The sequence below is a fragment of the Somniosus microcephalus genome, chromosome 26 (genome assembly GCF_052327205.1).
Source record: "Somniosus microcephalus isolate GS21.2 chromosome 26, FLI_Smic_1.0, whole genome shotgun sequence".
Lineage (NCBI taxonomy): Eukaryota > Metazoa > Chordata > Chondrichthyes > Squaliformes > Somniosidae > Somniosus > Somniosus microcephalus.
Window position 1 is genome coordinate 43,180,439 of NC_141012.1, and position 16,189 is coordinate 43,196,627.

The window sequence follows — 16,189 nt, forward strand, 5'->3', positions numbered from 1 at the left end:
TCAGCAATGGCTTCTCTTCCCACTCCCCCACTGTTACCTCCAGCATCCCCCAAGGACCTATTCTTGGCCCCTTCCTCTTCCTCATCTACAAGCTGCCCTTCAGCGACATCATCCGCAGACGACAACTAGGTCTACCCCAGGTTCCACATGTTGTCAGACTCCAATTTTGAATGTACACATTTTTCTCCAGCTAAGCATAGGTAAGACCAAAGCCATTTTCTTCAGCCCCCACCACAAACCCCGTACCCTTGCCACTGGTTCCCTCCCCCTCCCTGACCATTGTCTCAGGCTGAACCACGGAGTCTTGGCATCTGTGCGACCCCATCTTCTCCATCACAAAGACCTCCGACTTCCACCTCCATCCCTACCTCAGCCCATCTTCTGCAGAAACTTTCCTGCCTTTTATAACCTTCACTCTCAACTATTCCAATGGTCTCCTGGGCGGCTTCCTATCCTCCAACCTCTATAAGCTTCAGCTCATCCAAAACTCTGCTGCCCATATCCTATCCTGGAGCAATTCCTGCTCGCCCATCACCCCTTTCCTCATTGACCTACATCAGCTCCCGGTCCCCCAGCACCTCACATTTAAATTCTCACCCCTGTGTTTAAATCTCTTCATGACCACTAATGCTCACCCAATCTGAGAGATGATACAATCGTGTGCACCTCCCCCCGCCCCCCCCCCCCCCCCCCCAAATCGCTGGCAATACTGAAAGCCATGGGACAGAGGGATGATGGTTTTCTGTGGTATTCTGATTGTTCTGGACTCTTAATAGCAAAGGAAGGAAGTGCTCACAGAGTCTGCTTAACTTAGATCCACTTTCATATGCCCAGAATGAGGGAAAAAGAAGGAAGAAAAGCCGAGAGACACAGGCGACAATGAGAGAAATTGTGAGCGAATCGACAGAGAGGAGAGGGACAGAAAGAATGAAAAGAGAAAGTGAGCAAGAGAGAGACAGTTACAGAAACAGAGAAACAGGTTTTCTGGCATGGGAAATCGCCCAGTCTGGGATTAAAATAGTATCAGAAAGTGAAATCCATTGGGTTTATCAATGAGTCCAGAGGCCCAAACTTGGCATACATTAATCTGCTGGTCTGTGTCCACTGGAAGAAGTGTACTGCCTTGGGCAGGGTGGTGTGATTACCGCTTTGTAACAGAGAATGTCCCTCTTTGTGTTTTGCAGTGGCTGTTTGTTCTCCATTCTCTTTCCTCTGTTTATAATAAGCGCAAATGAAGCCAAGACCCCCGTGAGGTCGTTGTAAGTACACTTCGATTCCCATCTCTCGTCACTCTACAGAAACAACTCTCGTGGTGAAGACTCGCATTTGGAGAATGGGGAGGGAGGCTAAGAGTCTTGTTGGCGCCAGCTCACAGGCTTGTCAACATATACCACCTTGCACCAGGGGTGGAGCGAGATTGTTGATACTGCATTGTGGCAGGGAGGCAGAGTTTGATCCATGCCAGCTCCCAGGGTTGATGATGTTGCCCTTCAGCATTGATGTTTCAACCCTTTCGCCAACTACAGAAGCATAAAGGTGTGAGGAGACTGGGTGGTGCAGCGACTTCACTATCGCTACTTCACCTCTGGGGCACGGTATCAAATCCAGCCCCAGCTCCTGAAATTCTCCACTCTTTGCCAGTTGTAAGGGTCCTGAATTGAGTTTGGACAGTCCCAACCCACTTCCAGAACCAGGGGACACAGTCTAAGGATAAAGGGTAGGCCATTTAGGACAGAAATTAGGAGGAATTTCTTCACCCAGAGAGTGGTGAACCTGTGGAACTCTCTACCACAGAAGGCAGTGGAGGCCAATTCATTAAATATATTCAAGAAGGAGTTAGATATATTGCTTAAGGCTAAAGGGATCAAGGGGTATGGGGAGAAAGCAGGGACCGGGTACTGAATTTGGATGATCAGCCATGGTCGCATTGAATGGCGGAACAGGCTCGAGGGGCCGAATGGCCTACTCCTGCTCCTACCTTCTATGTTTCTTCCCAGTGCCCACAGCTCAAAACCATTCATTGTCACAACATGCGAGTTGGTGGATAGGCAACTTGTTCCCAGGTCGCTGCCAATGCTCCTGGTGATCCTGCCTCAAAGAGGTACGCAAGGATGACCCAGCACCCTTGCTTTCCATATTTCTGTATTTTTCCTCTCCCCCCCCCCCCCCCCCCCCCCCACCCACCCAGTGTGAACAGCTAAAGCTTCCCTTGGTGTGGCCTCACTGGCGCAGCCTAGAATCGCAGTCACAGCCCAGCATCAGTCAGCTGTGGGGACCGCACGTCAGCACTCCCAACAAGAACTTCCCTTCCATCTAATGTGTGGCTGCCTTTAGATCGCCCAGTTAGTCCCACCATCCCAGCAAGGGACAAGCAACCTGCTAATGGGGTGGGAAGAATACCAATGTTAGATTTTCAAAGTGGTGAAGTTAGGAATCTATTTGAAGATTACAGTGGACCCGCTTAATTGTAACCGCTTAGGACAACCTCACAAATGGTGATAAAACGCAAATTTCTATGAAGTGAGTAGAAACAAAAATCAAGGCTCGTCTGCTGCACAACAATATTTATTTGCCTAAATTTCATACACTCTATTCACCCTTGTTGTAAGGTGTTGTAACATCTTAAAATTAAAATGCTCACATTTTGAATTTTTTTTATGCAGCGAAGAATTATTACAACATCCTAAAAGATGAAAACAGTACAACATCTTAAAAAATTAAAGAAAAATACTCAAGTCTTGTTAAACGGGATTTCTGCATGTTTAGCAGCAGGAATTCCACTCGATAGAATTGCAATAAAACAAACCTTTCACAATTGGAAGGATAGAGGGCGGGGGGGAGACGGGACTTTAGAAATGGGTGTGTTAAAATGGGAACTGCAAAGCAAGTTACAAATAAAGGGATATATCTGTAATTGTTCTCCTTTCTCCTCCTTTTCCCAGTCATTTCCAGCTGCACCTCTTCTCCTTCGTGATCATGCTCAGCAATAAACTCTTTCACAAGACGGTTCATATCCAATCTGCCATGACAACAACAGGGTCATCTGAGCATCTGCCATCTCCCCATCCGTCCCCTGCCAAACAGAGACCTACGATGCAGCAGTAAACGCCAGCTGAGGGCACAACGCTTCCTGCCCCCCTTCACTTGCACAAGGTACACTCAAAAGATTCATCTCCCCAGAAGGCAGGGCAGTTCTGCTGGAGACTTTGTTGATGAGTAGCCATGATTTGCTTGCGTGTCTGAATATGGATTGTACCTGGCACTCCAGACCTGCCCGCCACCTGTCCAGCCCTCCTCTCTGAATCTGCATAGAATTCGCCCACCTGCTACAGAGCTGGGAAGATGATGATTTGAACTTCGTCTGATTTTCAAGGGGTACACTTTTATGTGAAAAGCATTTTATATAGAATATGTGCGAGTGAGACAGAATTCACAGCAAATACTAGCTGACTTGTGCCTGAATGTTACTTTTTTGTACACATTTGTGCCAAGTATGTGACTTACAGAATACAGTGTGTTTTTTTTTGTTGGGGGGGGGGGGTGGGGGCTGGGGGCTGAGAGGAAGGGTGTGTGGGGTTGTTAAAATGTAACCGTGCTTGTGTCAGTATTAGTCTCAGTCCAGATAACCATCAGGGATGTCATAATGAAACGGTAACTTGTGTTCTGGTTCAATATTAAACCAGTAATAATTATGGTAAGTGTACTTGTGATCCCATTGAGTAAATGAAGAAAATTCAGTGATTCTTTTCGAAGAGGTGGGATGGAGTACTGCAGTGGAGTTTACAAAATCTTGTTCCTTAAGGACTGAAAAATGAAGCTATTCTCAATGTAATATTGTGCTCTGTTTAGACTGCCCCAAAGCCTGATCTGGTTCTAGTTAGGAACCACTTTGAGGCTGGATTGACGGCTAAATCTCAATCTGGCTGACACTCTCGCTGAACGTAAGTAAGTGAAGTTCACTTGCACTAATCTCTAACTGGGAGAGAAGAAAATACCCAAACATTACATCGACCCGGCATGCCTTCTGTGAGCTCTGCCAAAAGAGGGTTTGTTACTTCTCCACTGAGCTTCTCTCTGCCAGAACAGGTATTTATTTAAAGTCTCATTTGAAGGCTGATAATCAAAATTCTTTGAAAGTAATCGCAAATGAGGGTGGTTAATCCCAATCTCTCGACCAGTAATGTCCCAGGAAAACGATCCCGATCACCCAATCGACCAAGACTTCTGTAATAAGGTGTCCATCAAGACTCCCCTTCCTATTTACAAAGCTTAAGTGTTCAGTTAAGGAGTCAAAATGGAGAAACTGTTGCTGCAAAGATTAAATCTGCCACTGTCTGTAGCATGCTATGTAAATCTGATCTGATAATGATGTTTACTAACATCATTGAGTGGTGTGAATTGTAGGTAGGCTGGATGACTGAAGATGAAAGGTCAAGTCTGTTCATCCTCCAACCGTTTGGTAAGATCATGCTTTGGTGCTGTCCGAACTTTGGGGTTTGTTTCAATAATGTACTTTTTAATATTTTTTGCCTTTTTTCCCGGATGTTGCTATTCAGTGCCCACCCAACCAACAACTTGGATTTAGCCAGGCCTCTTCAAGGTATTCCCAGCTGACCTTCATTTCATTGTTGATACTTTTCCTTTGGCCGGATCTCAAACTCTTCACAGCGTGTCCACGGTGCAATTGTAATGAAGACCCACCTACACAGAATGAGTTGACTCTCAAATCCACTCGACGTGTGTTGGGTTTCAACAATTCTGAGTATAGAGTACTCTGTACAACTGGGAGGGGGGGGGGGGGGCGAGGGGTGAAGAGAGAGAACTGATCGTTGTTTCCTTCTGTGCAGAGTGCCATTGGTGAGGGGGAGGGGATGCAGATGGCCTCCAAAAATGGAAGAAAGAGCAGAAAAGATGTCTCTGATGACCAAAAGAACATGCTGCTCAATCTCGGCAGTTTCTGGGTCAGTGTCAGTCATATTGGGCATTATTGAGGAACAGTTAGAAACCCTAGTTTATAGGGACTATTCTCCTTTAGGATTGGAGGTTGGATACGTGTGTGGGGGGGTGGGGGGGGCAATGTTCTACTCCCACCAACAACTGCTGAAATGAGCTTGGGACGCTTTGACCCAAGTCCTGAACACATGCTCCCTCATCCCATTTGCGGTACAGGCTCAAGGGGCTAAATGACTTACTCCTGTTCCTATTACCCCCTTCCACAATACATCTGAATTGAAGCAATTATTTTTACTGTTTTTTTTCACCAATTTTCTGATCTTCCAAAAATTGATGACTCCTCACTGAGGTACGTGTCCATGGGCAGCACCTAACCCCCCCCCCCCCCCCCCCCCAAGATACCGAAGTCACAAGACAGTTACAAACGAAGAAGGCCATTCGCCCCATCCAGAAAGAGCCTACCGGTTCCTGTCACGCCATACAACCATTCCAGGGTTTTCGCCTTCACTTTCCTACCCATAAATACATTCTGTGGGTTGATCAATTTGTGAAGCAGAAATTCCTGACACAAGTCCTAAATTTGCCTTTTACTAGTTTGAGCCTATGCCACCTTGTCCTGTCACAGTTTTTAGTTTGACACCGTGTTCCAGATCTCTCTCTCTCTCTCTCCTGTACCATTTGCTATCTTGTCTACTTCTATAAGATCACGGCTCCAGTCAGCTCCTCTCCAGGCTGAAAAGCCCAGGTTTCTCCAGCCTTTCCACCTAATTCCGTCCTCCGATGAGCCTCGTGGCTCTTCTCTGAACTGCCTGCGGGACTGCAGCGTTTCCTCTGCAACTCGGTGACCAGGACCAGTCAAAAAACAAGCAACTGACCCATGGTGTGGTGGTGTACTGAGGGGGAGTCATCTAATTTCAACTGGTTGATAAAAGGATGTTTAAAACTCTCCAATCTTGGAATGTGTTCAGTGCACTCGGCTTCTTAAACTTACCTAATACTTTGTGCGTCTCTAAAGAAACAAAACGACCGGTTTTGTGATCTACCATAGTCAGCACCAATGACTAGGTTCAGCAAACTCCTGTGATCTAGCCTACAGTAGTAACCTTCAGCCAGTTCATCCCTCTGACCAACAGACGTGGGGAATGATGAGATTTCTGTCCCCCTGCCCTGAGTTTGAATCCACCAACACCACAAGCAATTGTGGTCATAGTACATGCACCATAGATGGGCAAACCAGTGGGTTTCTTGTGTGTGGGAGAGATATTTGCCATTGTCGATCTGTGATACGAGACAGAGCCTGTTCTCAAAGAATATACATTAGAACTTCAGTTACAGACACTATGGGACCAATATGTGTCACTGACCACAGAAATTATTATTTCTATAAAGCAAGCTTTTAAACACAGTAAAACTCCAAACTTATCAAAGAGATAAGAGTAGCCAGCACTAGGATAGTGTGCACTGTTGTACATTACTTACTTACAGTTAATTTGCACTCTGTTGATTTGAGCTATATTGTTGCATCAAACTGAGTAGTCAGCATTGAAATTGCCGAAAGTGGATCTTGCCAAGTTTTCTTAACCCTGAATGTATAGAACTAGCTCCTCTGCTAAAGAGCATGAAGATTACACAGATACCACACCTCTTGGCAGGATGCTGACCATCCAAGAAATATCACCTTTTACCCGATTTGTGCAATATCCAGGAGGTATTTGCGGAAACTCGTAGCCCTTGATTTGAGGGTCCTCGGCCCGTGAAATGTTGAAGTGAATTAACTGTTAATGTTCTGCAGAAGTTGCCATTTCCTTTTTACAATCGCTTGTATCTTGTCCGAGAAAAGGGTTACATCGTCTTTTTAACAGTATGTCGTGTAGGATTGATCTGTGACTGTCTCTAAAATGCAGGCTACAGTAGAGGGCCACACTTTATCCAGGCCAGGCATTAAAACAAGGACTCTCATTCGCGTTCTGTTTCTCATTGTTGTTCTCTCTCTCTCTCTCTCTTCCTTCCCCCCCCCCCCCCCGTCTCTTTCTCTCGCTCTCGCTCTTGCGCTCCCTTTCTCCTTCTCTCTCCCTTTCTCCTCAGTCTGTCACCTTGCCATGCTGAATGATTTTCCTCATCAGCCAACACAATGGGATTTCTCTACAAACCCCTCGATTCGATTCCACCCTATGATTCGCTCCCAGAGATTTATTATTCTATGTCAGCCATCTAAATCACTCACTTATATTCCAACCTCTAACTCACTTTCAGATATCCATCATTATTCTACATTATTTTCTTTAACAAAGGAGAACTGATCCAAAAGAAGACCGCCCTGCTGTGATTAGTATATCTTTGATTGCCAGCAGTTCTCCAGGCAACCAACTTGTTTTGGTTCACAAGTATGATCAGCAATGTATTGTACAAAGGGCTTTATTGGCAGAGAGCATCTGTATTCAGCCAAGCACTGAAATTATGGGTTGCTTTAATGCTGTGAAGCTGTTGCTTGCTTCAAGTTATTTACACACCAATTGTTGGAGAGGTGCAACCTGAAGCTCTATTTAGTCAATAATAAGGTATCCGCAAGGATAATGCAGGCTGGAGTTGGCCTCTATCCCCCTCTGTCTGCATTTAAAGGTTCTCTAATATGTAAGGAGTGAGGTGCAACAAAGGGAGCAGTAATCCAGGCAGGTTACATGGGTGTTCTTGCCAGGGTCACTGTCAAATGTGATACCGTACAAACTGTCAGTGATAGACCTTCGCTACTAATGGAGTGCACCAGGTTAAATGACTCAAACCTTTCGGAAGGAAAATTATATTTTCAGATCAAACCTGGAACAGTGTGATGAGAAAATAGCAAAACACGAGCAGCCGGTACTGCATCTACCACAGCACGCACACCACAACCAAGGGGTTGAAATTCAGCTCAACGCTATCTTTCGCATGTTGCTTGAAGCACTCGTAAAATTCCTCCGTGCACTACCTGGGTGAAGCTGTTACTCCGACACCCACACGCGTGCTGCTTCGAGCAGGAGTCACTGGATAGCAGTCGGGAGCGGGAACCCCTGCTGATTTCCCCCAATTGCCCTCTTTTCCTCCCCCCCCCCCCCCCCCCCCGGCCAATTCCTAACCTGAGGCCAATTGTACAACCCCCATTGCCACCTGGCCAAAGCTGACCAGCACAGAGCAGGGATTGACTCTGGGGACCCGCTCCCCTCCTCTGTGGGTCACACTAAACACCCCCATTCACCCACCCCGTACAAATTAATCTTACTTTGTAATTCTGCTATTTCAAGGCTCTTTTTAAACTAGATTTGAGCAACTTTTGCAGAAAAGTTTGAAAAAATAAATAAATATATGTAATAACAGAAAATGCTGGATCCACTCGGGCAGCATCCGTGGAGAGAGAGAAACCGAGTTAACGTCACAGACCGAAAATGTTAAAACTCTGTTTCTCTCTCTACAGATGCTGCCTGACCTGCTGAGTGCTTCCAGCATTTTCTGTTGTTACTTCAGATTTCCAGCATCCGCAGTATTTTGCTATTGAATAAATACATGTATCCTGCCCAGTCAGTAGGGAATTGGTCTGTGCCAACTCTAATTTAATCTAATCCCAGCTTTAGATTTAAACCAATAAAACTCGGCAAATGGAACGCTTTGCGGTTGGTATGTATTTCAATAAAACCAAGAGGAAAGGTGAACAGTGCAGCTCTATATATGACTGGTTAATCTATGTTTTAAATATGTTAAATTTGTGTTGGTTTACTCCCAAATTTAAAACAATTAGTTTAGCTCAACAGTGATGCAGGGAAGCATTGATTCAGAAACTGCCCAATCCAGGGTGTGATAATGATGCTTTATGTTTTTTTGTACCTGATTCTACCTTTACCAGAAGCACTGATAAACCAACGTCGTTAGCGGTTAAATTAAACACTGAAAAATCATTTGAAAAGAAGCTGTGCCGGCCCTATTTATGCTGTGAAAAGGTTCACTGGCATTGAATGCGATGTGTTGCACCAGTTATCAGTACTCCACAGGGACAGTCCCATCTCCAGTCTCATCAACTGACCAGAGAGAGAGGGCTCACTGGAACTTTAAAAATAAAGATTGAAAATGTTGAAGTTTGCCCGGAATTGACCCAGTCTGAACCGATTACAGGCTGCAGAACTCTTGAATGTCATCAGTCCTGATCCTCCCAACCCATTCCACCTCCGTGTTGCCTGGGGTGAGCACAGTTGAAGGCATTTGGCAATTGTCCCCGTTAGATTTCCTCCTTTTATTATAAAGAATTCGTACCGTGGGAGTCGTAACCACATTCGCCTAAATATACTGTACAGGGATCTCACTAGAACCCGCGTTTATATCAAAAGGTAGTCTGTATTGCTGCAGTGCTGAAAAGAACAGAGCATTGATGGTGAATACTTCCTTTGCTTTGAGTTAGTTCTAGGCTGTGTTGTGTCTGGCTCACAGCAAACCGTCCTTGACATGGTTAATTGCACATAGCTCATGTTTGTATTATATCTTGTGTGACAAGTCATGGACACGTCTCTGAATATTGTGGTGTAAGTGAATTGTTAACCTGCCAGTAATGTGTCTGTGAGGCTCCAGCAATTAATGGGTTATTAATATCTCTGTGTTGCCCCTTTTTTCTGCTTTCTAAAATGTGTGCTTTAACCCTTTGATCCACGGAGCTCCCCCCACTGTGACGCATGGTTCAGTCCACGGAGCTCCCCCCCACAGTGACGCGTGGTTCAGTCCATGGAGCAACCCCCAACTGTGAGTTCAGTACCTGCATTCCCTTTGGTTAGGAGAGTGCAGCCTGTCGACATAACTACATTTAATGCAGCTTTTCAGACAATTCACCAGGAGATGCAGGAAGGACCCAAACAGTTCCCCCCCCCCCCACTCTCTCTGACCTGGGCCAGATTGACTAACCATTCCGGTCAAATCTGGGATTTTGTTTGCAGTGCCCTGCTTGCGATATCTGACACTCTAGCATTGTAACTCTCAGGTTGCCAGTGTTCCCCTGTGTAATGTGGCGCTCAGTTCACAGGGCACACCTGTGCAATGCCCTGTTTGGCTTGGCAAGGCTCCCTTCCTCCCTTGTGTAACGCAGACACCGTCCACAGAGCTCCCCAGGTATTGCGGTGCTCTGCTGTGATGCACCATGATGTTTATACTGGTCTTAATGAGGGTAGATTGCAACTGTCTGTTAAATGAAAACACTGCCTCACTGACTGGTGAACTCTTTGAGCAACTGAATTACCGAGGGCTAGACAAGAGCTAAAGGCAATTTTCTCTTTCCCCCCCCCCCCCCCCCCCAAAACCCCACTCAAGCAGGGGTGCCGTTCCAACAGGGCTGGCCCCGAGTGGCCACTCTTCAGTGCGAGTTTAGATGCTGGATATTTAACTGTGGGGTCATCACCTCCCAGCCTGACCCCAACATTCACCACGTGCAGCAGGGGTCACTGAACGCTAACTACTTTTCACCCAGCTATTGCCTTGGCTGAGATCGGGTAACCCGGCACAGGTCAATGGTTGGAGCCCTGGACCTCCCTGGTTAGTTTGGCTCTATCGCACCAGGTGCAGTATTAACTCACTGATTATCCAGGGGACCGCCCTCCTCTCCAAATATTCTAAACGGTAAAACACTTCCTATAACAAACCAAAAAAAGGGATGATGAATATTATTTCTAGTTAGAGAGGTGCCGAAGGACTGAGTCCTGAGGTTTCTGGTCAAGCTGCTTGTATTCCTTTATATGAAGGACAATATTAGACTTTTTTTAATGTGCATTTTCAGATTTCATACAAAGCATGTTGTTTTCAAACTGCAGCAAGCTTGAGCTGTTCAACTTTCACTTTTTAAGAAGCAAGGTCTGTCTTAACGTGCTATGTTTTGTGAACTTGTACAAAGTAATTTTTAAAAGTCGTGTTTGACACATTGTGTGCTTTTGTAACAAGGACTTGATCCTCTGCCTCTGGCATAGACTGAGGACTACGCAAAAACGGAGCTCGAAATGTATTTGATATGTCGGTGTACACACCACTAAACGTGAAAATAAAAGCACTTGTACCAATTAGTCATGTTTTTCGAATGAAGTGCTGAGGAGGGAGAATGTGTAATTCGATATGGAAGGTGAATTGCAGCACTGTCACTGCACTCGGTGTTAAATAGTACCGAGCACAAGAGGAACACTTGCACTTATTCCAATATTCTTGTGCAAGGCATTCAGTTCGTCACCACAGATTGCCCCCACCACCTGTGACACATCTATGACGACCATTACTTCACTCGAGTGTTTCACCGCTCATGATACTCCCTCCAGACATAGCCCAATTTTGGATAGCCAAACTTTGTAAATGTACTGCGGAATATTTTTCACAGTACAGGTGAACATTGAGGGAAATAAACTTGCAGGGCTACAGGGATAGAGCGGGGGAATGGAATTGACTGGATTGCTCTACAGAGAGCCGGCACGGACTCGATGGGCCGAATGGCCTCCTTCTGTGCCGTTATGACTATGATGGAAGTTTCACACACCCGCCAATACCCTTTGTTGAAATGCGAGTAATGACACTGATTTGGCCCAAGGCAACATTTAAGGTAAAGACAACAACAATTTATCACTGACTAGAAAAGTTTAAAAATCCCTGGCCTAGAAATTCGATGCTTTAAGGCCGGTTTTGTAGAAAACATGGCGGCCGCCTCGCTTCTGCCCACTTCCAGCACGGAACATGGCGGCCGCCATATTCGGCAGGTCGGCAGCCCTGTAGCTGCCTGCACTCGCCGCAAGTGTTTTAATTAGCAGGAGTGTGTGGTCAATCGGCAATATTTTTCAATTGATTTCTCATGCAACAGTTTAACGACATCTGTGCCACAGTCTTCATGTGGTGCTTCCAGTCACAGTCCTTCAGATCTGAGCCTGTGATTTAAGACTCTCTCAGCAGGGAGTGAATCCCCTGTGTGACATGCAGGCTAGTGCACAGTCACTGCAAGCTGCAAGACCGCCATCCCCCTCCCCCCTCCAGCACCATGTTGGCGCACAAACCTCCACACAGCAAACATCTGGGTGAAACATCTATGGACCTATGGCAGCCAGCGAAGGCGGGAGCACCAGGCAGTCTGGCACCTATTTGTGGACCCCACACAACACCCAGACAAACGTCCAAGAAAGTAAGAGGAGAGTTGTGGACAAACAAATGCCTCGTAATGTGCCACAATGCTCCAACCCTACAAGGGTCAGCAGCGGACTTGATACCTCCTGACCCAGCAAAACCCAGGAGCCATCACCAAATTATCCCAAACAGCACACTGCCAGAGAACGTCGCACCAATCCTTTAGACGCGACTTTCGTCCTCCTGCTGAGGTTACTGCCGGAAAGAGCGCGCTGCACGAGATTCTGCGCTCACTTAAATCAGCAAAATACCGGCGCTGCCTGTGCTGTTTTTACGAGTGGCCGTTAACCTTGGCCCGTGGTGGCACCATCCATTTCCGGGCCGAATTGAATTTCTAGGCCACTGTCCTTAAAACATTCTAGATCGCACTGACATAAGATTGGCACATGCTGGAATTGCACAGGTCTGTCAGCATCTGAAAGAGTCGTCTAACGATTCAGGAGTGATCCGGTATCCGAACTCGAGGATTCCCACCTAAAATCTGAACCGATCTTTCTCTCAGCAGCTGTGTTTCATTGCAGAATTCCAGCACTTTATATCTACCAGCAGATCTCCCACACCCTTATTCATGGTGAGTCAGAGGTTACAATGTCTTATAACAATTAGGGGTGTTGTCAACAAAGTAGCAGAATTACAGGGAGTAAGCATAACACTTAGTGTGTGATAATATGCAAGAACATAGCAGATGATGGCAATGCTCATGGTTAAGTCAGGTTTCATAAGAGGCATGGTGTTGTGGCAAATACCAGACCAGGAATCCTGACTGCATTGGGGCAGATCTGGGAGGACTGGAAAGGAGGGCCGGGATCTGGCAGAAGTGGGGAAAAAGTCTCAGGGACCAGCAGTACTTTGAGGATAAGGGGTTGCTCCCAGAGTTTGGGCACGGTAGCATAGTGGAACTGCGACTGGACTAGTAACCCAGAGGCCTGGACTAATGATCTGGTGACAAGTTCAAATCCCACTACGACAGCTGGGGAATTTAAATTCAGTTAATTAAATAAATCTGGAATAAAGCACTAGTATCAGTAATGGTGAGCATGAAGCTACCGGATTGTCGTAAAAACCCATCTGGTTCACTAATGTCCTTTAGGGAAGGAAATCTGCCGTCCTTACCCGGTCTGGCCTATACCTGACTCCAGACTCACAACAATGTGGTTGACTCTTAACTGCCCTCTGAAATGGCCTAGCAAGCCACTCGAGGGCAATTAGGGATGGGCAATAAATGCTGTCCTTGCCAGCGACGCCCACACCCCATAAACGAATTTTAAAAAAGTTTGGGAGCAATAGGAGAGGGAGTTGTAGGGTTCCAGAAATGGCTTCTGGGAAACATTGGGGCAGATTCTGGGACTTGGGAACATTGAAGAGGTGAGACTGTGGGTTTGGGGGCAGTCCTGGGATTAGGGAATATACAGTGCGGGGGGGAAATTGGGGAGTCTTGTCGAGGTAGTTGCTGGGGTCCAACTGGATGATGGGGTTGGAGCATTGGGGAGGCAGAGCCTGGCAGTATTTGGTGGATTCCGAGACCTGGAAGTTTTGGGGGACAGAACCCAGGAAATTGGAATTTGAACTGACCGTGGCCCTTTCAGAACATTAGGTGCCACTGCTCCCACCATCCCTGTTCCCACCTTTTGTCCTTCCCAACCTGTTCACAGTTCCTGTTGCGCCCTCGGGCACTCCCACACACACCACCGCTTGCCCCCGTCATCAGTCTGCTCCCATCTGTCTTCAAGCACTTGTGCAAGTAGTGAGTTTACCAACACAGTCTTTAATTGTAGTGTATGTGCTTTAAGTCAGAACTACTTTTTACAGCTCCTGTATACTGTAGTACCGGCAGTAACCACACCGGTATATAAGCTGTGCGCATGCCTCTGTACTCCAGTCTAGAGATGACCCTCCTCCAGTAAAGACCTGTTGTTTGTTTATGTACAGCATCCGTGTAATTCTTTATCCACTGAACCACGGATCTAACATTAATAAACATAAATTGCCATCAACAAACATAAAGGACCCCATAAAACGCTCAAAAGTTCACTGTTTGAAGCTTTCTCTTAAGCTGCAAAAGTGCTTCAGGAGAAAAAGATTTTTTTTAATGAATTTTCAAATTAAATGAAAAGGGGTGTGTGTCTTGCTTTGATTGATGTGGACAGCAGCCAATCAGGATGGATCTGATCCTTCAAATGTCTTCGAGTTGGATTTAAATCACTTGGAAAACAAGTTGAGATCCTTAATAACAACAGAAAAAGCTGGAAAAACTCAGCAGGCCAGGCAACATCCGTGGAGAGAGAAACAGAGTCAATGTTTCGGGTCGAAACACTTCTTCAGAAATCCTTGTCAACCATTCTTGTTAAACAATCTCTTTGTTTAGTAAGTGTCAACAAAGAAACCACACCTGCCCTAATTACAGGTATTGTCCATCAAAGAGTACTTCATCATAGAACAGGAGGAGTTGTTAACAACAACAACTTGTATTTATATAGTGCCTTTAATGTAGTAAAACGTCCCAAGGCGCTTCACAGGAGTATTATAAGACAAAAAATTTGACACCGAGCCACATAAGGAGAAATCAGGGCAAATGACCAAAGCTTCAAAGAGGTAGGTTTTAAGGAGCGTCTTAAAGGAGGAAAGAGAGGTGGAGAGGTTTAGGCAGGGAATTCCAGAGCTTAGGGCCTAGGCAACAGAAGGCACGGCCACCAAAGGTTGAGCGATTAGAATCAAGGATGCTCAAGAGAGCAGAATTAGAGGAGCGCAGATATCTCGGGGAGCAGGTTGTAGGGCTGGAGGAGATTACAGAGATAGGGAGGGGCGAGGCCATGGAGGGATTTCAAAACAAGGATGAGAATTTTGAAATCGAGGTGTTGCTTAACCGAGAGCCAATGTAGGTCAGCGAGCACAGGGGTGATGGGTGAACGGGACTTGGTGCGAGTTAGGACACGGGCAGCCGAGTTTTGAATGACCTCAAGTTTACGTATGGCAGAACGTGGGAGGCCAGCCAGGAGTGCGTTGGAATAGTCAAGTCTAGAGGTAACAAAGGCATGGATGAGGGTTTCAGCAGCGGATGAGCTGAGGCAGGGGCAGAGATGGGTGATGTTACGGAGGTGGAAATAGGCGGTCTTTGTTATGTGGTGGATATGTGGTCAGAAGCTCATATCAGTGTCAAATATGGCACCAAGGTTGCGAACAGTGTGGTTCAGTCTCAGACAGATGTTAGGGAGAGCAATGGAGTCAGTGGCTAACCTCACCCTCAGTAAGCTCCCCACTGGAGTGGAGCTAATTTACAGAACAAATGGGAAACTGTTCAACTTCCGTCGCCTCCAGTCTGGATCCAAGGCTGTCCCATCCTCTGTCGTCGAATTACAGTATGCAGACGACGCTTGCGTCTGCGCTCACTCGGAGGTTGAACTCCAAACCATCTTCAACACCTTCACCGAAGCGTACGAGGGCATGGGCCTTACGCTAAACATCCGTAAGACAAAGATCCTCTACCAACCTGCCCCTGCCACACAGTACTACCCCCCGATTATCAAAATCCATGACAAGGCCTTAGACAACGTGGACCACTTTCCATACCTTGGGAGCCTACTGTCAACAAGGGCAGACGTCAATGACGAAGTCCAACACCGCCTTCAGTGTGCCAGTGCAGCCTTCGGTTGCCTGAGGAAGAGTGTTTGAAGACCAGGACCTCAAACCTGGCACCAAGCTCATGGTCTACAGGGCAGCAGTGATACCTGCCCTGCTGTATGCCTCAGAGACCTGGACCATGTACAGTAGGCACCTCAAAGCACTGGAGAGGTACCACCAACGCTGCCTCCGCAAGATCCTGCAAATCCATTGGCAGGATAGGCGCACCAACATCAGTGTTCTTGCTCAGGCCAACATCCCCAGCATCGAAGCTTTGACCACGCTTGATCAGCTCCGATGGACGGGTCACATTGTCCGCATGCCCGATACGAGACTCCCAAAACAAGCGCGTTACTCAGAGCTCCGGCACGGCAAGAGAGCCCCAGGTGGGCAGAGGAAACTGTTGAGTCTGTGTGTCCCAGTTATGCTTATTATAAATCACTGGACTCAGACAACAAGA

The 16,189-nt window shown here is 46.6% G+C and overlaps 1 protein-coding gene across 9 annotated transcripts in view; it reads left to right on the top strand.

The window, feature by feature from the left end:
• Positions 1-11,015, top strand: part of ei24 (EI24 autophagy associated transmembrane protein) — a 38,687-nt gene extending 27,672 nt beyond the window's left edge. For all 9 annotated transcript variants that reach the window (XM_085968122.1, XM_085968123.1, XM_085968124.1 and 6 more), the window contains 2 exons: positions 1,185-1,259; positions 2,943-11,015. In XM_085968122.1, coding sequence (XP_085824248.1) covers positions 1,185-1,259; positions 2,943-3,105 — 238 coding nt within the window. In that variant the 3' untranslated portion in view covers positions 3,106-11,015. The remainder of the gene's footprint in view (positions 1-1,184; positions 1,260-2,942) is intronic.
• Positions 11,016-16,189: the final 5,174 nt, after the last annotated feature.